The sequence below is a fragment of the Papaver somniferum genome, chromosome 9 (assembly GCF_003573695.1).
Source record: "Papaver somniferum cultivar HN1 chromosome 9, ASM357369v1, whole genome shotgun sequence".
Lineage (NCBI taxonomy): Eukaryota > Viridiplantae > Streptophyta > Magnoliopsida > Ranunculales > Papaveraceae > Papaver > Papaver somniferum.
In genome coordinates, this window is record NC_039366.1 from 18723824 (window position 1) to 18747832 (window position 24009).

A 24009-nucleotide genomic window follows, 5' to 3' on the forward strand; every position below is an offset into this window, starting at 1 on the left:
CCTCTATTCATATTCTCTTGATCAGATAAATTATCTTACCAATGAAAATACCCAATTAGTTCAAAGACAAGATCTATTAAGTAATGAAGTATCTCGTCTTTCTTATTCTTTAACTAAATCTAATTTAGGGATGGAAACTTTATCATATGAGAATAAAACCTTATCTCAAGAGAAGCGAACTTATTTAAACAAGATGGCGATATCTTCGCAACAACTTAGTTTTCTCCAAAAAGTATGTGCTGACCAAGAGCAATCTCTTCGCTCTATGAGAAATGAACTTAAAGAAGTAACAGAGTCATCTATCGCTGAAATAGATACACTCATTCAAGGTAGAATAGATTTAAGTGTAAAGGCGAATCAACTTAAATAACAATATTCCAAATTAGAAGAATCTTACTCTTCTCTTGCGAAGAAAAATGCCTTTCTTATTTCTAAAGAGAAAAATCTTCAGTCTCGACTTAAAGGTTTAGTTGGAGATAAATTTGATGACGCAATGGACCATTGGGAGAATAGTTGTCTATCCTTGATTCAACACCTCATTTCGCAAAAGAAAGATAGTCATAATAGTTTGACTGCATTAATTATCTTTTCTTTGTCATATCTCTCTAAATTCCTTATCTTTTCTGTGTTTGGAGGCTAAATATGGTAAAATTCTCAAAGAAAATGTACTGCTCATCTCTACCCTTACTGGTTCTCGCGATCGAGCATAAATAAGTCTTGATTATCTTGCTTATTTTAAGGATATTCAAGATAGGAATCATCAAAGAGCACTTCTTCGCCAAGTTCATCTCCGGGATGAAGTCCTTGTAAATGACATTTTATTGTCCAACTCTCTTCCTCCCACATCAATTGATCCTTTAGAAGTAGATGATGATGAAGTTCCTCGTCCTGCTGATAGTGATTATGATTACGAAAGCGGTGTAGAGGATAATTTCTTGGAAGATGAAGAAGAGGTTCCTTCTAAAGAAGTATCTGCTGGTGTTAATCAGAATGAGAAAGAAATTTCTCCTGAAGAAGTAATTGCTTGTGATAATCAAGATGCTAGTCATGGCGAAGATCAAAACCGAAATGAATGAGAGACTTGCGAGAATATTGGCGAAGAAATTTTGTCATCTCCTGTTACTGAAATTAATATTGAATCTTGAGCTCTCTATCTAGCTTTTTATTCTTGAATTGTCTTATTTCTATCACTTTTGCGAATTACACTTTTCTACCAACTTTGGAATCAATTTTTCTTTTAATATTTTGTTGATGAGAAAGATAATGCTTCTTGTGTATTGATTCCCGTACTTGCCTCTCGTTATCTTTCTTCCAAAAAATAATCTATTGCGAATACTTATAATTAATTTATTTTATCGTATGGTCTTATTTTTCCTTCCTAATTAAAGGTCTTATTATGCCACCTTTTGTCATTGCGACAAAATCGCAGGACGTCCTTGCACTTTCATGCAAAAACCCATTGATCTTGCCTTAACTTTTTCTTTTGTATTATGGCCTCTTCAGGAATGTTGCGACAATATGACAGGCCTAAATATTCTTGCGAAAATAAAGACCCATGACATTGCCGTCTTGCGACGAAATCGCAGGACGTCTTCGCACTTTCATGCGAAAACCCATTGATCTCGTCTTATCTTTTTCTTTTGTATTATTGCCTCTTCAGGATTGTTGCACAAATATGACAAGCCTTAATATCCTTGCGAATAAAAAGCCTCATGACATTTGTGTCTTAAGACACTAATCAGGTCCCTAATGGAGGGTGCCTCCCTTATCTCCCCCCTGGTTGCCCCTTCAAGGAGGCATACTTCTACCATACAAGGTTAGCTCCTCCCATCCAGTCTTAACAACAACCAGTTGTTTTCGCAATCTCTTATACCTTTTACCTATAGGGCTTATGGTTACGAGACTGCACCCTAGGTGAACCGAGACTTCACCCTAGAGTGTATTGTCTCAAGTGTCGTACAACACTTTTCGTTCCGCTGAATATGCTCGTAAACATGGGTAACACACACTTTTCTGGAATATCTGTATACATTATATCATAGGTGAACCGAGACTTGCCCGCCTCTTCTATTGCTTATGCCAATTGAGCTCTTCCTCCTTTCTTCGAGTTGTTGATCAAGGATCTCATTTCTCGCAGCTCGTTCATGATCTCCTGATTTGGGTTCCCCCTGTTTCCTTCGTTATGACCACACCTCAGCAAGATAAGTCTTCCCTCACCTCGCCTGATTGCCCATGATGTCTTTCCATTTCGTCAAGACGGGCCTCTTCCCCTCGCCTCAATTCATCCGCCCTTCTGCTTTCTTCCTCATATCTCCTTCTTTGATCTTCCCATCTTGTTGCCTATAACGCTCTTCTCAAATCTCGTTCTTCAATATCTTCCCGTTGTCGTCTTCTTCGCCTTTCTCCTCCATCATCTTTGCGAGTAAATCCTCCCCGCCGTGGCTCTTCATCTTCTGATATTATTTCGTTTTCCCCCGAGTCCACATCATTTTCCACTAACTCTTCGTTGAGTCGATCGTTTTTCATCATTAGCCTAGCGTTTTGTCTCGTCAGCCTAGCATGTTGGTCCTCCAAGTTTTTGTCTCGTTCTTGCTCAAGACGAAGCGTCTCTCTTAACTGCTCCAACGTCATATGTTTTTCCTCAACATTATCCTCTAACTCTTCATGAGTCATCTCCTCCTATGCAGCAGTCTCCGTGTCAGAGGTGTGTTATGAACCATCTCTGTAATTGTCCTCTCCGTCCGGATCATTTTGTCGCCGGTTTGCACCTTGCCTTTCCCCTGCAGCTGACCTTCTTTCCTTTTACATTCTTCCTCTCCTCGCCCCTATACGTTTGCTTCTTCTTGTTGCTATCACATGCCTTGCTCTATATGGTTCCCTGGCCATCTAATAATCTTCAACTTCCACGATCTTTCTCTGCTCTCCACGCGAAATTCCAAGATCTCTTCCTATTCTGTGTTCCTAACCTTGTCTACGAATGTAAAAACTCAAGATCTACAACCCTAACTTCAAACAACTCGCTAAATCTATAATCTCTACAATCTCTAAGACAACTTCTTTCCTTTTCTAACTCTTAGATGAGGATAAATCCGCAATCTAAGGTCCCTGTTTCTAGCCCCAAAATATAACTACCGAAAACCAGTAGTACACCCAAATAGTAAGTAAACAAGATCTAAGACATGAGATACCAATTTGATTAAAGAACTTTTATTAATTTATAGAATGGGAACTCTCGATTACAAGATTACACACAAAGGAAAACCCTAATCTTACTCTCTAAGCTAAGGTTCCTACTCTACCAAAAATTCAATCCTTCATTCGTTGCCCAAGGACCTCTATTTATAGGCATATCACCTTTAGTGCTGGACAAATCATTTTTCTTCGTGGGAGCTTCATGGTCTTGCTTTATCCTTCGGCCGACCCGTTTTTCATAAAGTTTTTCCCCTTTTTTCGCTGATACCCATATGATCCTGTCGGGACAGCTGTCATATTTCTTGCTCAACAAGTATTATCTTCGCCGAATGACTTTTGGGCCAAGCAATCTTCCTTCGCTTGTATACTTGTTTCGTGTGATACCTTGCCGGATACTCCCACAACTTTCTCGTGGTTTGCACTATTATCTCGTGCACGTATCTTCGTCGGTTCATTAATTATGACTTTCTCTGACTTGATTTGACAAGTCACTGACTGAGATCTTTGACCGAGATACATTACTCTCTTTAAGGCCTTCTCGTGTTGACACGTGGTGAGTCTATTTTGAGTACCTACACCTTAAGTTTCCTATATCTTGAGGGATTGAACCATTAAGATTGTTCACAGAAAAACCCAACTGAGTAAGAGAACTTAGTCTTCCTATATCTTGAGGGATTGGACCAGTAAGTTGATTTAATTCAAGGTTTATGAAATCTAGGTTGCTCAAATTGCTTAAAGAAGTAGGAATTGAGCCGGTTAGAATATTCGAAGAAAAGGATGGGAAAGTAAGAAATTTTGGATTTCCGATTTCTGGAGGAATGATGCCAGAAAGATGATTTACACCAATTGACAATTCAATCAAGTTAGTTAGATTGCATATAAAAGTAAGGAGTGGACCGATAAGTTTGTTTTGGTACAACCCTAGAACAGTGAGAAAGTGTAAACTGCCAATTTCTTGAGGGATGAATCCACTGAGTTGATTTTCAGAAAAATCAAGGTACGCAAGTTTTGAAAGATTACCAATTTTGGAGGGAATGAATCCGAAGAGTCTGTTCTGGCTCAAGTCAAGACTCACAATGTTAGAAAAAGCTTAGAAACTGAAATTATGGAGCATACCTTGTAAACCCAAACCCGTTATATTCAATCCTGCGACACTCCCCTGCGTACAAGTGATTCCGTACAAGTTGCATGGATTTATTGTACCATTAGCAGAATTTTTCTTCCAGGATGGGAGGAGGTAAGAAGTTTGGTTAATGAGGGTTGATTTCCACTTCAGAAGGGCATCGACTTCTTCATCTACTTATTTTTGTTTTGCATGAGTTGAGGAACCCGAAACAAAAACATAGACATTAGGTGAAAAAACCAACACTAGCATCAACGACACCACTAACACAGTTTTGATGGCAACCTGTGCTATTTGCGCCATTGTGATGATAATTTCTCACTTCAAGATGTAAATATTGGAGAACTAATGCTAGGAGAAAGCTGATTATTTTTATTTTTTTCGATAAGGAGAAAGCTTAATTATAAATATGCAAGATCTCATTTAAGCTTAGTTATAACGGAAAATGGGTCATTTGTCCAAATATTTTTAAATCACGATTCAAATGGACGAGTAAAAAATAGTTTGGGTGAAATGGCAAAAAAAAAAAATAGTAAGGATGAAACTGGTTTCATCCTAGCTTAAATTTAAAAAATAGCAAGGATGAAACTAGATACATCCTGTGTAAATTAAAAATAAGAAAAAATATTTGAAAATGGGCACGATGAAACTGGTTACATCCTGCCTATTTTTACATTTTTTTCCATTTAAACAGTATCAAAATCTAACTGTCCATTTCACTCAGGAATTGTTGATTTTGGTCTTTTTAACCAATTTTGTGTAGTTATATAGGTGATAATTTAGAAGACTATAGATAATTAGAATTATGTATGTGATTCAGAGCAGAGTCAAGTCCATTGCTCAGGATAAAGTTCCAGTATACAAATTCCTGAAAGCTATACAAGTCTAGCTTGATATTAATATTCCATTGAGTATATTCCTGCTTCACCACTCAGGTTATTGTCTTCAGTCTGTCTCCATGCTAAAGGCTGAATATTCATAAGTTAGTATTGGACGAATTTGAATCTTCTTAGATATATCCTTTACGAATATCAAACTATCCAAACCTTATATTTTTCTCTATGAAGTTGTATCCTAGTAGTTGTGGTTAAGCATAAATGATGACGTTAGGAGAAATTTATTCTTATGACCCTAGAAATTATGGGTGTTACTCTTTTGGTCTCAAGGTTATTTAATAAAATTTTCTAATTATTTCGGTGGGCCTGTAATATTATAACCAGTGTGCATATTGTTTGCACATAAAATCAGTGTGCATATTACCTGCACACTATAAAATATGAAGAAAATTTAAAAAATTATTTAGAGAATAAAAAATTTCATGAAATGAAAATTTGATAGTTGTATCTACGCTCGTTGTGTAACTCTTTCAAAAAACTTTCCAAATATATAAAATTTGTCGAATTCTTATGTATGATTTATGAGACATGTTATGTTTAAGTGGCTTGACGATTATATCCTTAAAGGATATAGTTTATCATTTGATAACATCATCAAATATCTTTATCCAAATGGCCCTCCTTTTTTAAGGGTCATTTCAATAAAATGAGTTAATTAATTTAAAATTGAGTTTTAAGTCTAAGACCATTTGAGTAAGAGAGAGCGAGGGACAGTCAAACACTTAATTCCCACATAATTTTATTCTACCAACGAATCGAACCGAAACAAAAATCGTATGGAACCAACGAATCGTAAATCAAACTTAGTATCTGGGATTTATTAAGAATTCGGGGATTGGATTTTGAATGAAGCTATAGTTGAGCAATATGGTTGGATAATTTCCCAATCTATTCCGATGTAAAAAAATTTCCCAAGCAAAATAATAATTTCCGAAAGCTTACAAGTATTCTTTTGCTTTTTGAAAGGAAAAGATTGTATAATTTGAGAACTTTAGGTTACAGATGAAGGAAAGATAAATACTTTGTCAAAATTAAGCTTTGGAATAGAATTCTCACATATTATTAGTTCAATAGTAAACAAATTTAATCATTCCCACTTCTCTGGCCATCCAGAGAGAGATAAATTTCTGGAACAATTCAGATAACTGAACACTAAACAACCCTCCTAGCTAGAGTGAACAACAACAGCAACAATTTAATTTTTTTTTTTGTGAATTGGTTATATATTGAAAGAGAAAACCCAACACTTAGGAATCAACAGACTGACCCTAAGAAAGGGAAAAAATTAAGTATTGGTGATTGTTCCAACGGAATTTTCTAAAACTGAACTTGACAAAGCAACAGGCCGCAATTTATTTTTTCTAAAAAATTTATTCACCATGTCTTTGTTTGATTATACTGTTGCATTTACCTGATTCCAGCTAGTTTGTTTGCAATTTATTAGTACTAGTCATTCACAATAATAATCGATCTAGTTTTGCATGTGGCTGTAAAAATCAGTGTGTACCGTGTACATTTGTCATCCTTGTTGCCTCATATTTCCAATATGGGCTTTAGGCATATGAGTATGCAGCTTCTCATTAAACTGAGACAGTACTTTCGAAGAATCTCTTTTTAATATTTTTCTTTATTATGACGTAATAACGCTATTGCATTTATATTTATTCGAGTAAGCAACATAGAGTGCATGTAAAATAAGAAAAGGGAGTAAACTTTTGTGGGTCGTCCTCGTCAATACATAGCTTAATAATTACTTCCCTCTTACTTGGATGGCTGAAGCCAAATTAAGTCCGATGGGACTTCTAACTTTGTATTTGTTGCCAGAGCTCCAAGTTAAGGATCCAAACACCAAACTTCCATGATTAGTCTTGTCAGCCACAAAACTAACACTAAATATCATCTTTTCACCAGCTTCTTTGAACTTGAGTTGTTTTGGTTTCACTGTGGCCTTCACCTTCACGCCTGTAGGGCTATCTAACTCGACTTTGGAATCAAAAACTGCTGGGCCATGTCCGTAGTATGTGACAGTTCGTACAATTGTTACACTTCCGTTCATATTGGCAACACCAATTGAAGGATAGTTTAGATCATACATGGGAACTGGTGGGCTTTTACAAGCGACTTTTTTTCCAGTAAGCATTTGAATTTGCGTAGCATAGGCACGAGTACTGCATAAGAAGTCAATTAGATCTTTGGAGCCGAAGTCATATACCAAGCCAGGATCTAGTGCTGCTATGGGATTTACATGCCCGGATCCGTAGTTGAATGGTGACGCTGGAGAATCAGATGGATTTTGCAATATGGCTCTCTTAGTATTGTCCATGGCATTTGCTGTATCATCAAAATGCGCGGAAGATATTGTTAGAACAGGAAAAGTGTAATGATCAATCGCGAATTTGGTTTCAAAATCGAATAGGAGTGGTGGTATTAATTGGGATTTTTTATTCTATAAACCTGTTGTCATTATGGCAGATTTAATAGCTGCTGGACTCCACGAGGGGTGGTGACTTTTTACCATGGCAGCAATTCCAGAAGCATGTGGGCAGGACATGGACGTTCCTGAAATGATATTATAGTCTACGGATCTTCCTGCTGTCGATTCAATACTTACCGGAGACCATGCTGCCAATATCCTCACACCAGGTGCTGTAATGTCAGGCTGCAACGTAAAATTTCATGCTTAGACATAAAGAATCTACAACTATTTTTAAATTTGTTATGTTAATTGACGAACTGATGTTCAACTCAGGTTTTTGTTATCGACAAGAAATTGAACCTACTTTGATGATGTCGGGAGTGATAGTATTTGGTCCGATTGAAGAAAAGAATGCCATTTTTGGTGCACGGGTGGCGTTGAGAATTGTCTTTGTTGGGGATATTTTGGCGGTTGGGTTCCTGTTAGGGAAACAAAATATATTTACTACACTTGAACAGCTATATCGTTCATGAAAAACCTTTTATGAATTTGAACTGCAGACAGATGTTTCAACTGATGTTAGAACTTACTTTGATCGGCTAACGTAATTTTGAAGAACTTGTACTTCATTTCTGTCAAGAACAGTAGTCGGAATGACGTATTGCAAGCTGTACTCATTTAGTCCAAATAAGGAGTCGATAGAAAGTACCATTCCAACACCACCACCCTCTCTTACAACGACGTCGGAAGAAAGTTGCATTGAAAGATTCTAGTGGTCCGTATTTTGCTTCATATCCTTTTGGGTAGATTCTTGCACCGATTATCTTCCTACAAAATTAGATTCAATAAGCCGAGTGCCGATTATCTTGCTTATGTACGTAGATTCAACAAAGTGTAAAGGGGAAAAGTCGGCCCACCTCGAAGTTTTAATTTGACAAGTGCTTACCTGTTGCAGTTATTGACTGTAAACTGATCTCCGGCAACACATTCTCCCTTGAATCTCTTCGGTACGGGCCCTAATCCGTTATCATTGAAGCTCTCTGATTCAGGCCAAATTCCTACAATTGCGCATTCAAAAACCAAAGTTCTCAGTCTAATTGAACTTCGTACTTAAACTTTGAAAGGTCAATAAGACTAGAACTTTCAAGTCTTCATACCAGTATCAATGACTCCAACGATCGTGTCTGATTTGGATTCAACTTTTGCGTTATTTTGTGGAACATTGTTGACGCCAAGGAAATCCCAAGAATGAGTAGTATGGAGCTGGTTAGTCTTACTTTCAAAAACTGAAATGACTGATTCTGTTTCTGTAATCCAGAATTTTATCATTATAGATTAGATTGATTAGTAAATGTGACACTAACTGCTATGTGTGTAGACTAGAATTTTGCTTACCGCGAAGTTTTTGTGCTTGTTCTGGCGTGAGTTTGGCTGAAAAGCCTCGAAAGCTCTTATGATAATGGTGAGTTATTGCTTCTTTAGCTTGACCGAAGCTGAAATGAACCAATGAACCAGAGAAAACAAATAATATGATTGTTTTAAATAAAATTAATTAATTAAAGTGGTGCTGGTGCACTTGCCATAACATGTATTTACCTTCCAGCAACCGATGCAAGCAATTCATGGTTTGACGATATAACCGAATCAGAATCCGGGTATGAGTGTTCTCCCATATACACTATATAAAGCTGCAAATTTTACAATAAAAAAAAGGTAAGAAAAAGAAAAGGACATATTTCATTAAGTTGTATTTGACCAAGTTCATAAGAATAGAAGATATGGTGATTATCCAATAGTTCAAAGGTTATTTTGTATACCTTGGTTGTGGATACGGCTTCGTTCGCCACAGCATATCTGTTGAAGAAGAAAAGAGTAATGATAATTGTAATATTAGTGTACTTCTCCATGATTTTCATTTCTGGAAATATGTGTTATGTTAGAAAACATGCGGAGCTTCTTATTTATAACTTGAAGTTACGGACATTTCAAAAAGAATATACGAAGTTTTCACACTACTGAGGACACTCGACTTAGCTTCGAGGCAATGGAATATGACAATGATGCCAAAGACTTTAAGAAGACGAACGTAGTCAATACGGTGGAAGTGATTGAGTGATACACAAAATTTCAGTCCATTATCTACAACTTTTTCAAAATACTGTCAGTCTCACTAAATATTTATTTTGAAAAGTATATTCAGTCCATTATCTAAGAAATCTTCATGTTTAGTAGAGAGCCTTAGAAACATATATACATAACCCACGCCCATATAAATTCAGGCAATTATCTTAGAAATTTTGGATTCCAAAAAGCTTTAGAAATTAGGAACATGGTCCCTTGATTAGCCTCGAGGTTTGTCTTTAATGAAGACTTTGTTTAACGTTTAGGTCTTTATTTAGCAAAGTTTTAGCCACATAACATGCATGTAGATTTATATCATGGTCCCTTGATTAGCCTTGAGGTGACTATTCAGAGTTACTCCTACTTTACCCATGAATGATCGGGATTCTTCACTTTTCAGAGTTACTCCTACTTTACCCATGAATGATCGGGCCAATACTACGTAATGTAAAACATGATATACACATGAGATCACAAGACAACACAGGCATGAAGTGTAATTTGTCTGAAGTGTCTGTGAGAGGGGGAGAATGAAAAGAGCTAGAATAGTGGCAGATAATAGTCTTACTGGACTTCAATCAGTCATTGCGCACAGCACAAGCAAGAGGTTACCCGATTCTCCCTCCGTCACAAAATGCTATTTGGATGCTGCTTGCAACTACGTTAAACAAGAAAGGTCAACCAATAGGCATAAGACGTATATTGTTTTTTTTTCGAAGAAAAGGTTATATTAAAAAGAAAAAAGGAATCAAGAATTAAACCAAGTTTAATACAAGGATTACATACACATTAGAGTCTCCCAATTGCTCCAAATTAAACTAGTATCAACATACTTAAAAGTATCGTTGTCACAAGACCATAAGACTACCAATTACTTAACTAAATCAATGTTTTCTTGCACACTCTTGTGACGACCTCCAAAAACTCTTCCATTCCTCTCCTTCCACAAAATCCAACAAATCCCATAATGTAAGATTTGCCAAACCTCTTTGCCTCTCCCTTGCAACACATTGTTAGACCAAGCTTCGAACAATTGAATCAAAGTACTTGGCAATGGCCAGGCTATCCTAAAGGATTTGATGAAATATTTCCAAAACTCAAAAGAGTACTTACAATGTATGAACATGTGATTTGCTGACTCCCTGACGTCGTTGCATAAAACACACTGCTCACTATCAATGTTTACACCTCGATGTCGCAACATATCGTTGGTAGGTAACGAATCATGGAAAGTATCCCAAATGATAAAACTCACCTTGTTTGGAATGTTACCTTTCCAAAGGAATTTATCGAAGTCGCACTCTTCAAGGTTGCCATACATTCTCTCATAACATCTTGAAGTACTAAAATTCTCCATAATCTCCAACTCATCGTCCGCTTCAACAAGCCCAGGAACATGATTTAAGTCACGCCTCAAAATATCCCATTCTAATTGTTCATTCAAATTTAATGGTCTCTTAAAATCACATACCCAAACTCCATTTGCTATCATGTCATAAATTGTTGCATCCTTATCCTTTGCCGCCTTATAAACAACTGGAAACAAGTCTTGCAATTTTCCACTGTCTAGCCAACGGTCCTTCCAAAAGCGAATGCCTTTACCATTTCTTACCGTGAAAGTTGTCATATTTTTACCGTCAACACCATGTTAGCAACATTCTTCCATAAAATCCTACCTTGTGGCTTATTATCCACATCAGGAACTAACAGATCACTATTATGAGCAATTTTTTCATTTACTAACTTTCTCCAAAGACTAGTTTTGGACTTCGAAAATCTCCAAATCCACTTTACCAACAATGCCTGGTTAATCTTCCTCAAGTTTTTCAGACCTAAACCCCCATTCACTTTAGGAACACAAAGCTTCTTCCAAGAAACTCATACCAATTTCTTTCTTCCTTCCACCGCTCCCCACAAAAAGTTGAGCATAATTTTAATCATTCTTTTTTCCACACTCACAGGTAAATGAAAAAGAGACAAATAATAAATTGGTAAGCTTGCAAGACAACTCTTAATGAGAATTAATCTACCTGCTTTACTAAGTTGCCTTTTCTTCCAAGACGCTAGCTTTTGCTCCATTCTAATCAAAACATGTTCCTAAACTGATGTGCTGCGCCAATGAGCACCAATAGGCATCCCAAGGTAAGTAAACGGCAGTTTTTCTGTCTTGAAACCTATCTCTCTAGATAAATCATCAATCACCCCACAGCTCCCACACTAATCATTGTACTCTTATCTAAATTCAGTTTCAAACCAGCATGTACGTATATTGTTAATCTGATTCTAGTTACATGTTTGATTATCTACTCGCATTAAACGATTGCCATTTTACATTTTTAATTAAATAACTAACAATAACATCTATATTCAAATTTCTATAACCAAATAATTCTAAATCCATATTAAACAATACCTTCATATTCAAAACGTAGCTTTACCGTAAACAGATGAGAGACGGTGTTGGCGCAACCCGGAAGTATCATGGGATTTGAAAATGATTTAAGGGAAGAGGTTGGTTATTTGGAGGAGACTTCAATTGAAAGAGGAGGTTTTGATAATTATAAGAAAAGGTTACAAGAGAATTTTAAGTGTGGCTCTTATAACGCATTTGGATACAATTCAGCTTCTGACTTCTGCTTCTCCATAAGTAGAAGTCAGAAGTCCAGATATTTTGCTTCACAAAAAGTCGATTTCTCTGCTTCTAAAAGTCGTTCTGAAATTCTACACCCAAACTGACTTCTTTCTTTTTGACTTTGTAGTTGTAAGAAATCTTACAACTACACTCCACTATAACTAGTTCAATCTCTAGGTAATCATTATGAATTCTTTATTTTATTAACAAAATATTAGGAATGTTTACAAAATACATGGAAGTATTACAACAATTCTACTTGAATTCTAAACTCACTTTCTCTCTCTTTGTATCTCTTTTACAAGACTTGTCCTAGAATCCTCTTAGAAACAACGACTCTCTCCTTTATATAGGATTTTACATAGTGGATGACAGCTAGGAATCCCATTATTTTCGGAATCACTATGCGACATGTTCGCTCATATACAATCACGCATATTCGCATAGCATACTTCTTCGCATGATTCTTCACACTTTAGCCGTGACTTTGCTGACATCATCTGGTTTGTCATCTCATCTTTGTTGTGTGCGATGCTCCTCGCGTAGGTTGTATTCTTCACTTCGCGTAGTTATTAACGTGTGCAATATTTAACTCCTACATTTGCCTCTTCTCATATCGCTTATTCTTCAAGGTGAGCGATATGAGAAATTCTCCATTTGAAAATCGCACATGTTTGTCTTTTTTCATTTTATTTTGCTGACAACTTTCCATATTTCAAGCTCTCCTTATGTACGTGTGTCCTTTTAACCACTCGTCTTTCGACACGTCCTTTCTAACCGTATGTTTTTATCCGTTCGTTTCTTCGCATTAATGAGAATAAATATTGAAAAACGGGTCGTTCTTTCCTATATATTCTCTTCTACCTTATTCCTTTTATTCCTTTCATTCTTCTTCATCTTCTCTGCAAATTTATACTCTTCATTCCCATTCTCTAATGGCTCCTGCTGGTAAAAAGATGGAAATCGAATTTAACAGAATGAAAACTGACTTCAATCAGAGGGGCTATGAACCCTCCCTTCCTCCTTCTAGTAATTTCGCATCCAAACTTAATCTTGATCTAATCAGATCTGAGCAGTAAAGTAACCGAAAAATCATCGTTTCGTTAGGTCAACTTCAATTTCTGCCAATTCCTTTATATAACCCTAATATTCCTCTTTTCTAAAGAATTCTTGCTGATGAAAGATTCGCACGAGGAATATTTCAGCTGAGTGGTGATGCTATCAGGATACCCTTAGAGTATGCTCGTCGCGCAGCTGGTCTTGGAAATTCTTATCCTGATGAAGTGCGAAAAGAAGATCATCGTGACAAAATTATAGATCTTGCTGAGTATACTCTTGATAATTTACTTAAGAATTATTATATCGCTATTAAAAGAAGTAACGTGACTAAATGGGATGTTCGCGTAAGGAGAGCAGATGGTATCGCTGAGGATGATAAAATTATGCGAGATGTTGATTGGAATTCAAATTCTAATCGTGCTTCTCGCAGATCCAATGATTCCAGTTGGCTTAATTGTCCTGTCACCTTGGAAGGGTCCTTTGTATCTGGTAGAGTTGCGGATGGTTCTGACAATCCTCTCCCTGGAGATTTCCCTCTTTATCAACCTTGGGAATTTAAATTACTCGAAAATGAGGAAAAGAAAGTAACGGTATGTGATCCTCTTAATCCAATTTGTAAATTTTTGTAACCTTTTTATATTTTATTTCTTCTCTTTCGCAGGATGCCAAAAAGGTCAGTACTTCGCTCAAGGTATCAACTTCGCAGAATAAAGAAGTAAGAAACACACTTCCTATTTTAACAATATTTTTGCCTCTGTTTCTTATCTTGATTATTCGCGTAGGTGAATCCTTTGAACGACAAAACTTTAGGAAAAAGCAAGAGAATTCCTAAGAAACTCGCGTCAAAAACTTTATCCAAGAAAACCTTATCAAAAGAGGATGTCTCTAGGAAGCGTGCGAGATATGATTCCTCTTCAAGCTCAGAATATTCGGATGGAAATACTTAGGCTTCTGAAGAAGAGGTTTTGATTGATTCGTATCATAAGAAGCTGTCTGATCTTTTTTCTGGAGATGCTTTTGCTACTCTTGAAGATGATGAAACAGAACGTGCCTTCAAGATGGTCTCAAAGATCTGTATTGTTCCTGATTTGGGGGATCGATCTCTTTGTGGAGCTGCCTCTGCAATAAATCCAGATTTTCAATTTACAATGAATGGATTGGTAATATTCTACAACATTTGTCTTTGATCTTTTCCTTATTCGCAACATTTGCTTATGGTTTTTTGTATCTTACAGAGTGCCCGCATATCTTATGCAATTTCTTTAGACAATGAGATAAAACTTCGCAAGTTGCAAGATGAGAATACCACGCTGAAACATGAGAAGTCTATCCTTTCAGATGCGAATGTGAACCTTACGAGCGAGAATACAAAACTTAAAAATGAGAATTTAACTAATTCTCAATTGGTTCTCCAAACTCGTGAAAGAAACAAGGAACTCATTGGTATGTAGCTTAGATTTTCTCACTCTTTTCCTTTTATGCGATCGTTCACACTTCTTACTTGATTGTCTTCGCAGACCTGTATAACCTTTCAGATGAAGCGGCTAATCTTCCTGATGTTGAAACTATTTTAGAACACCTCAATTCCTCTTTAAGTAACTACCCCACTCGAGGATTTGAAAACCTTAACTTGGAAGAATTAATATTAAAATATACTACCCTTAGAGAACGCTATAAAAATGCATTATCCGCTGCGAATAATTTTAAACGACGTTTTTATGAGGAGAAAGAAGCAGTTCAAGTATTGGAGGCGAAGAAGAACGATCTTATTACTGAATAAGATGTAATTGCTCTTAGGGGTGCGAAAGCATTAGAACAATTTTAAGAATTTCTTATTGAGATTAAGATAGAACGTGATTCAGCTTGTCGTGAGAGAGACATTCTTGTTGAGGTAAGAAATTTAATTCGATCTCAACTCCTTATAGAAAGTGAAGCTGAGTTCAATTGGGCTGCTAGAGTTCTGAACGATGATAGAAATAATCTAGGTGTAAATGTTAGTCTTCATACTGAGCATTCTACACTGGTCGCAGACATTATTTCCAATTATGAAGTTCATCTGTTGTTCTTTGATCTTCATTCACATTTTTCTTAAGAAATATTGTCTGTTATCTTAACTCTTTTGTTAATGCTTCGCATATAAAGAGAAGGAATATCAAAAGAGAATTTCAGAGCTAGAAACTCACCTTGCTGCTAAAGAAGAAGAATCGTCTGCTCGTAATTCAAAGTATCAGCAACTGAAGCAGAATTGGTTTAACTTAGTCCAGAACAACAGTAATGATGCTAATCGTTCCCGTGAGGCTGCTGTTAAAAGAGTTTGTGTAGAAAATGGTATTCCTTTGTCGAAATACAACTTTCCAGCGATTCCTGAAAACGTACCCATTCCTGATATCCAAGTTACTGATGGAGAAGAAGACTCTGAAGAAGAAATTAGCTATCTGAGTCTGAGTGAAACGAGGAAGATGAAAATTGATTGCTTCTTGTTGTTGTAATATATTTGTAAATTCTTGTAAATTCAGCTTTTATCTTTTTAATATGATTCTTCTTTTCTCCGGTTCATATTTATGACTTCTTCATATGCAAGTAAGACTATCAAAATGAGGAAAATAACATTTCTTTAGCATTCCCATTCTTGCCTCTTGTTATTTGTCGTATCTTTGATAGAACCAAAACTTCTATCCAAAACTTCTCTTGATGCGAACATATTTGAAACTTTTAGGAACAAGTCTTTTCTTGTATTATCTATGAGGTCTTATTTGTGCCTTCCTATGTAAAGGTCTTATGTTGCCTCTTTTTATGCGCGACGAAATCGCAGGCAGTCTTTACACCATAGTGGATTGACCCATTGATCTCGTCTTATCATTTTCTCTTTGTATTATTTTCTCTTCAGGTTAACTCGCATAAATATCACAAGTCTTAATACTCGTATGAGTTATAAGTCTTCTGACATTTACTTTTGACACAATTCAGCTCCCTAATGGAGGGTGCCGTCCTTATCTTCCCCATGGATGCCCCTTCAAGGAAGCTTACCTATCTGGTTAAGATTATGGCTCTTCCCATCCGGCTTTTCAACAACCAATTGATTTCGCAATCTCGCATACACTACCTATAGGGTTTATAGGGTTTATGGCAGCAAGATCGCACCCTAAATGGGGTATCTTCGGACCGAGTGCATCATAGTCATGACTTGTCAAGAGTGGCAAGGTACGCTCCAGACATCCCGGGCACTCTTGACTCAACTGTGTACCTCGGCGCCCGGATCGAGTTTTTGCACTCCTTGGGAGAGCCTTTATCACCTTAGTCTCTCAATTTAAGATTTTTATCTTAAACTAAAATTTTAAGGTATCTCTCCCGGATGGGCATTATCGCTTTATTCTCACCCCAAATCTCCACAACTCAAGTTCCGGGGTCGGTATAGCCTTCCCTTGAGTCATGCCTTCTAGGTTTCTCCAACTATGACGTGCGATAGGTCTTATTATATTGCCTCTTGCATATAAGCGAACTAGGGTACACGCCATATTCAGATTCCTAGCCAATCTGATAATAAATATCATTTTCTGTAGCCTTTTATAAAGGTCTTATTATAAAGATTTCTCTTTGTTTTCTTATTATGGATTTATCATAAAAAAATTTTTTTTTTATATTCCAATATTTTAATTCGTACAACTCTTGTACATAATCATTGAATCACCTTAGTCAAAGAAAATCACACACGTTCATTCTACGATTTGCCTGCTTCACTTTTGATTTTTCGTAAATTCGCATACGTTTATAATCATTCAATTGGTATTATGCGAAAGTCGTTGTGCCTTCCACCTTTTGATATTTTGTCTCCATATAGCTTCTTCCTTTTGTTGATATTCATTTTCATCTTTTATTATTCATTTTTGCTGCTCCCTTTATTGATTTCTTCTACTATTTTTCTTCCACCATGAACTCTGCAGCGATGTTTATTTCCTGTCCTCATATTGATTCTTGATTTCAACCAATTGCATTTAATAAACTTCATTACCTCGGGTACTTGTTTCTTCCACCTCGTATACTGCATCAACCATTAATCTCTCTGCTCTTTGACTATCTTCAGCATGTTTTCTGAAGTTTCTTCTCTTGAATTCCCGTGCTTCGCATCTATCAACATCAATTTCTTGGAAACTTTTGCTTTCAACTGTATATCCTCTTATAATATCAACACCCTTAGGTAGAGGAAACTTGATACATTGATGAAATGTTGATGCAACAACTAATATTCCATGCAGCCATGGTCTTCCGATGAGAGCATTATAGGGCGACTCGACATCTACTACACAGAATGTGATATCTGTTGGTAAATTTTGTAGAAGAATTCGCATGGTCACCTCCCCCTTTGGTTTGTTCGCAGAACCATTAAATCCATAGATTTTTTACGTTGAAGGGATTAGCTCATCATCTCTCCCTCCTATTGTTTTATACGTATGGTAAAACAGAATATCCACCGAACTTCCCGTATCTATAAGTATTCGATTTATTTCCCAAGTATTCTTCTCATATTCTTCTCCATCTTTTTCCAATGGTTTTGGATTAATTCCCAATCTCACCACCAGTGGGCACTCATGTGATACTCTTCCTTATGGTATTTCATTTGCGTTGAAAGTGATTTTCTGCCTTTGCCAGTCTTTCAAAGGTGATATTTTTGCCAGGTTGAAAATTTCCCTTCCTTCAGCATCTCTTGCATAAACTCGACTTAAAACATTATCATGAAAATATTATATACTTTTGGACGAGTGTATCATCGAGTTGCAATATAAACTCTTTGATTTTGTACCCACTTCAATAAAAAATGTGTTCTTGTCCTCCTTTGCATATTTACTTCCTTGAGGTGGTGGTGGTGGTAAATTTCTTGGCCGATTCAGTAAGAAATGGTCCAACTTCCCTTACTCGATCATTCGCAATATAATCTTTCTCACATTTCTGCAATTTATTGTTGTGTGACCCTGGAATATGTGATAAACACAAAATTCTTTACTCCTCCTCCCTGGTGGTGGCTCTTCGCCTGCATTAGGTGGTTCTGGAATATCATCCATTAGGAGAGCATCTTCTCATACTTTATCCACTGTACTGTTCAACTTTGGCAAATTTACTTGTTCCCACACTATTCTTCAAGCTTTCTTGTTATAATGTGTTTGTTGTTCTGCAAAGCTTCCTAGTTGAAGTGTATCAGCACCTCCATAGTTTTGAAGTTGCTTGTCTCTGTATTCTTTATTAAACTCTACTTGATCTGCATTGCCCATAGCCACCAACTTTTGTTCCTTCCTTGAGTTCTCTGCGATGTACTCGCAACAACATTTGTCAATCTCGGGAGTAGACTTGTATTTCCACCTTTCAAATCAAATATTGCAAATGGTTAAGATTACATATCTCTTTGCTTTTCCTAAAGTGCTATATATTCTTGTTGAAATTCGCGCAGGTCTGACATTGTTATTGTATCCTTTATTCTGAAAATTTGGGTACACAATAAATTTGTTGCAAAGAGAGCATTAATGAATGCAAGAATAAGATGTCGTTCATCCACCTGTCTTCCCATTTCACTACACATTGTTCTCCAACGAGTCGTTAGATGACGCAAACTCTCATTTGTTCTTCTACGAAGTCCGAATATATGGTTTTTGTTAACAGGCAAAGAGGGAGCTATCCGCAGTTTCCTCAATAGTCTACCGTATAATGGGGATATCCAAGACCATGTGCTAACAAAACGGCCCAAATGTTTTCGTCAAGAGGAAGCTGATAGAACAATCGCTATGGTTTGGGGTAATTCGGATTATGCGCCAAGATTAAGGTTGGTGTCTTGCTCCACATGACTAGTTATGGAATCTTGAAATGTTTCAAGATATCATGTGAAGTAACTAATGTTTGGTTTTGCTTACCAGAAATCTTGAGGAACAAGAAAGAATAGAGGCCGGATCTACAACAATTGGAAAAAGAAAGGCCGGATCTACAACAATTGGAAGCTCTTATTGATATTACTTGCCTCAATTCACCCATAACAAAATTCTTAATTAAATCAAACTCTTGATACATTGTATAGATTTATATTACTTGCAGGAATCTAATAATGAAAACAACAATTTAGTTTAAATAAATAGGAATGTCTAGAATCAAAATAGTGCCTTTTTTTTCTATTTGATTAACATAAGAACTATTACAGTTTAGTTGAGAAACTCAAATCTAATCATAAATAAAAATAAACATTGAGAAGAACACAACAGATACACACTTTATTTGAATTTAAAAATCAATTATTAGATGTAAAATTACTAGTCTCGAATTTTGGGATCGGAGAACATGGGTTTTGTAGAATCGTCTCTAGAGAATGGTAGATGGTGATGATTTCTGATTTGATCTTGCTGACCATAATATTGGTGCTGTGGATGGTAGTTATATTGATGATTATTACCAGTGTAGTGAAAAGGTTAGTAAGAGAATCAACTGATGATGGTGTAGGTGAGAAAGAGAATCAAAATGGGTTTGTTAAAAAATTTTGGAAAAAAATTCAGATTATGCTTAATCACAAATGGTAACTATAACTCCATATTTCAACAAAGAAACTTTTTTCATAGGAAATTATTTCTATCACTCTTACTTTTTTGATAACAACATCAATCGGATCTTAAAATAAAGAAAAAACATTTGTGATGAAGAAGATGAAGATTGAGAATAACTCACAGAGGAAAGTGAATGGCACATTGAAGAACCCAAATAAAGAGATAAGAGGCTTAACTGAATCTTTAAATCTTGATGATGGTTGATTTTCTACTCTTCATTCAGTTTACTCTTCTTCAATTACTAACTAAACACAAATTTATTGTAGTTGCAGGAAATCCTACACTACACCCCTCATATGATTTCATTGTTAATCAACTCATTTTTAGGTTTACACTCTTAATTTTATTGATTAATTTTTGAATGTTCTTACAAGAAAGATAAAGAAGTCAAGAATGATCTCTGCTCTGAACTTTCTCTCTCATATTTACTTGTTTCTTACTCAATAAAGATCTCCCTCTTCTTTACAACTCGAATGACTATTTATAAGGAAATACATAGTGGATGACAGCTAATCTGTCCTTTATTTTCGGATATGGTTTGCGACATTCTCGCAACCTTACAAATGTTAATTTCGCAAGCTCTCTAATTTTCGCAGGACTATCACATCTTTCTCATGATCCTAGCTGACGTCGTTTGTTATATTCTTCCTGAAATTGTTCTGCGACGCTATTGTGTTGTACCATTGACAATTTCGCTGAGACATTATTGTTGCGAGATTTTGATCCTACATCTTGCCTATTCTCATATCTTCTCTACAATGTAGAGAATGATGTGAGAAATGCCGCAGCTGTTCTCTTTTTTATATTCTGCATTTATCACACGTATTCTTTCTTCTGTTTATTTCTCGACACGTCTTTTGTAACCGTTGCCTTTTCACCGCTTATATCTTTCCGTATTTCATGTTGATTTTCTCGAGGAGAAATTCCCTCTAAATATATTCCTTCTCACTCTATTTTTTCTTCTTTTTATTTTCTATGCAACTTCATCGTTCTCCTGTAAACTCCATTGTTGCAACTTTTCTTCTTTCTTCTTCAACCTTCTTAAGTTCTTCTTCATCTTCATACTAGATCTTCATAGTTCGCAATTTTCTTCGAGACAATCTCCCTGCTATTATTTTTCATGGATTCATCAAGGTTAGTCTTCTCTTTTCTTCTTTATGAGTTTTGCTGAATTGATATATTTGAAATTGATCTTGTTTATTGCCTTATTTGATTTTGTTTATGTGATTCCCATACTCTTGTTATTTCAAAAAAAGCGGCTCCAACACTAAATTTACATTTCAAAACCCTAACATTCCCAAATCACAGCATAAGGTCGTCGCACACAAAAGAAAGTCTGCGAATGAGAAGGTAGTAAGAAACACTATCTTTTTCTAATAACAATATTGTTGCCTCTGTTTCTTATCTGGATTGTAATTCGCAGGTGATAAAGATATTCATAAACCTCTCAAGAAATATCGCCACCTTAAAACTATGCCAACTTCTTTTCCCTTCCACCTACTCATTTCTTCCAAGTCTCCTGCGACATCTTCGCAAGATAAACCTTTATCTCCAATTCGCGAAAATGCTGCCTTTGATTTCATTTCTTCAGCTGACCTTTCTATGATTGAAATTCCCCTTCTGGATCCTTATGCGAATGAAACCTCTTCTCTTCCTATTAAGAGTATTTCTCAACCTTCTATCTCTACCAGTTCTCTACCCAAGTCTCTTCCTCTGTCGAAAGAAACCGTGAAAGGGATAGATATTGCTTTCAAAGTTTTATCTGAACTTCTGGATGATGTCAAGAAGTCTTCTACTTATCCCATCAAGTCTAATGTTTGCAAAATTCTGAGCAAGCATTTGGGTTCTGACAGAGCTGCTTCGCAGAAAGCTTTAGAAAAAAAATGTCTTGCTCTTCGTCTTGAAAATCAGAAGCTTTAAAATGTTTTGCTGGATCGTGACAATCTTCGCAAGAAGAATGATGAATTAAGAGGTATGATTTTCTTATCTATGTCTTTAATTTTCCTTTTCGATGGTTTTATCCTTCCCATGTTTAATTATCCTTTAAATCCCTCTTTCGCATGTTAAGCATTAAATCAGAAACGAATAATGGAGAGATATCAATTTGAATATGTTGTTGAAGAAGCCCGTGTTGATAAAGGAATCTTGATGGATCAATATAACCAATTAGATAACCTCTATTCATATTCTCTTGATCAGATAAATAATCTTACCAATGAAAATACCCAATTAGTTCAAAGACAAGATCTATTAAGTAATGAAGTATCTCGTCTTTCTTATTCTTTAACTAAATCAAATTTAGGGATGGAAACTTTATCATATGAGAATAAAACCTTATCTCAAGAGAAGCGAACTTATTTAAACAAGATGGTGATATCTTCGCAACAACTTAGTTTTCTCCAAAAAGTATGTGCTGACCAAGAGCAATCTCTTCGCTCTATGAGAAATGAACTTAAAGAAGTAACAGAGTCATCTATCGCTGAAATAGATACACTCATTCAAGGTAGAATAGATTTAAGTGTAAAGGCGAATCAACTTAAATAACAATTTTCCAAATTAGAAGAATCTTACTCTTCTCTTGCGAAGAAAAATGCCTTTCTTATTTCTAAAGAGAAAAATCTTCAGTCTCGACTTAAAGGTTTAGTTGGAGATAAATTTGATGACGCAATGGACCATTGGGAGAATAGTTGTCTATCCTTGATTCAACACCTCATTTCGCAAAAGAAAGATAGTCATAATAGTTTGACTGCATTAATTATCTTTTCTTTGTCATATCTCTCTAAATTCCTTATCTTAATAAAATTTTGTATTCTATTTTTCGCAGAGTCTGAGAAGAATCTTCATTCTTCTATTTCTGTGTTTGGAGGCTAAATATGGTAAAATTCTCAAAGAAAATGTACTGCTCATCTCTACCCTTACTGGTTCTCGCGATCGAGCATAAATAAGTCTTGATTATCTTGCTTATTTTAAGGATATTCAAGATAGGAATCATCAAAGAGCACTTCTTCGCCAAGTTCATCTCCGGGATGAAGTCCTTGTAAATGACATTTTATTGTCCAACTCTCTTCCTCCCACATCAATTGATCCTTTAGAAGTAGATGATGATGAAGTTCCTCGTCCTGCTGATAGTGATTATGATTACGAAAGCGGTGTAGAGGATAATTTCTTGGAAGATGAAGAAGAGGTTCCTTCTAAAGAAGTATCTGCTGGTGTTAATCAGAATGAGAAAGAAATTTCTCCTAAAGAAGTAATTGCTTGTGATAATCAAGATGCTAGTCATGGCGAAGATCAAAACCGAAATGAATGAGAGACTTGCGAGAATATTGGCGAAGAAATTTTGTCATCTCCTGCTACTGAAATTAATATTGAATCTTGAGCTCTCTATCTAGCTTTTTATTCTTGAATTGTCTTATTTCTATCACTTTTGCGAATTACACTTTTCTACCAACTTTGGAATCAATTTTTCTTTTAATATTTTGTTGATGAGAAAGATAATGCTTCTTGTGTATTGATTCCCGTACTTGCCTCTCGTTATCTTTCTTCCAAAAAATAATCTGTTGCGAATACTTATAATTAATTTATTTTATCGTATGGTCTTATTTTTCCTTCCTAATTAAAGGTCTTATTATGCCACCTTTTGTCATTGCGACAAAATCGCAGGACGTCCTTGCACTTTCATGCAAAAACCCATTGATCTTGCCTTAACTTTTTCTTTTGTATTATGGCCTCTTCAGGAATGTTGCGACAATATGACAGGCCTAAATATTCTTGCGAAAATAAAGACCCATGACATTGCCGTCTTGCGACGAAATCGCAGGACGTCTTCGCACTTTCATGCGAAAACCCATTGATCTCGTCTTATCTTTTTCTTTTGTATTATTGCCTCTTCAGGATTGTTGCACAAATATGACAAGCCTTAATATCCTTGCGAATAAAAAGCCTCATGACATTTGTGTCTTAAGACACTAATCAGGTCCCTAATGGAGGGTGCCTCC

The 24009-nt window shown here is 36.0% G+C and overlaps 1 protein-coding gene and 1 pseudogene across 1 annotated transcript; both read right to left on the reverse strand.

Annotated features, from left to right (window-relative positions):
- Positions 1-6820: 6820 nt before the first annotated feature.
- LOC113310244 lies at positions 6821-9621 on the reverse strand (annotated as a pseudogene).
- Positions 9622-10619: 998 nt separating this feature from the next.
- LOC113311510 lies at positions 10620-11375 on the reverse strand. The gene is made up of 2 exons (XM_026560342.1): positions 11004-11375; positions 10620-10688 (listed from the first exon to the last, which is right to left on the reverse strand). Exons 1-2 carry the CDS (start codon positions 11373-11375, stop codon positions 10620-10622), a joined length of 441 nt encoding a protein of 146 aa, XP_026416127.1.
- Positions 11376-24009: the final 12634 nt, after the last annotated feature.

Coding starts and splice junctions, on each gene's coding strand:
- LOC113311510 (XM_026560342.1), bottom strand. CDS start 11,375: ATGACAACTTTCACGGTAAGAAATGGTAAAGGCATTCGCTTTTGGAAG. Junction 10,689..11,003: donor AAGGTAACATTCCAAACAAG/GTGAGTTTTATC, acceptor ATTTTGTGGAAG/GAGAGGAATGGAAGAGTTTT.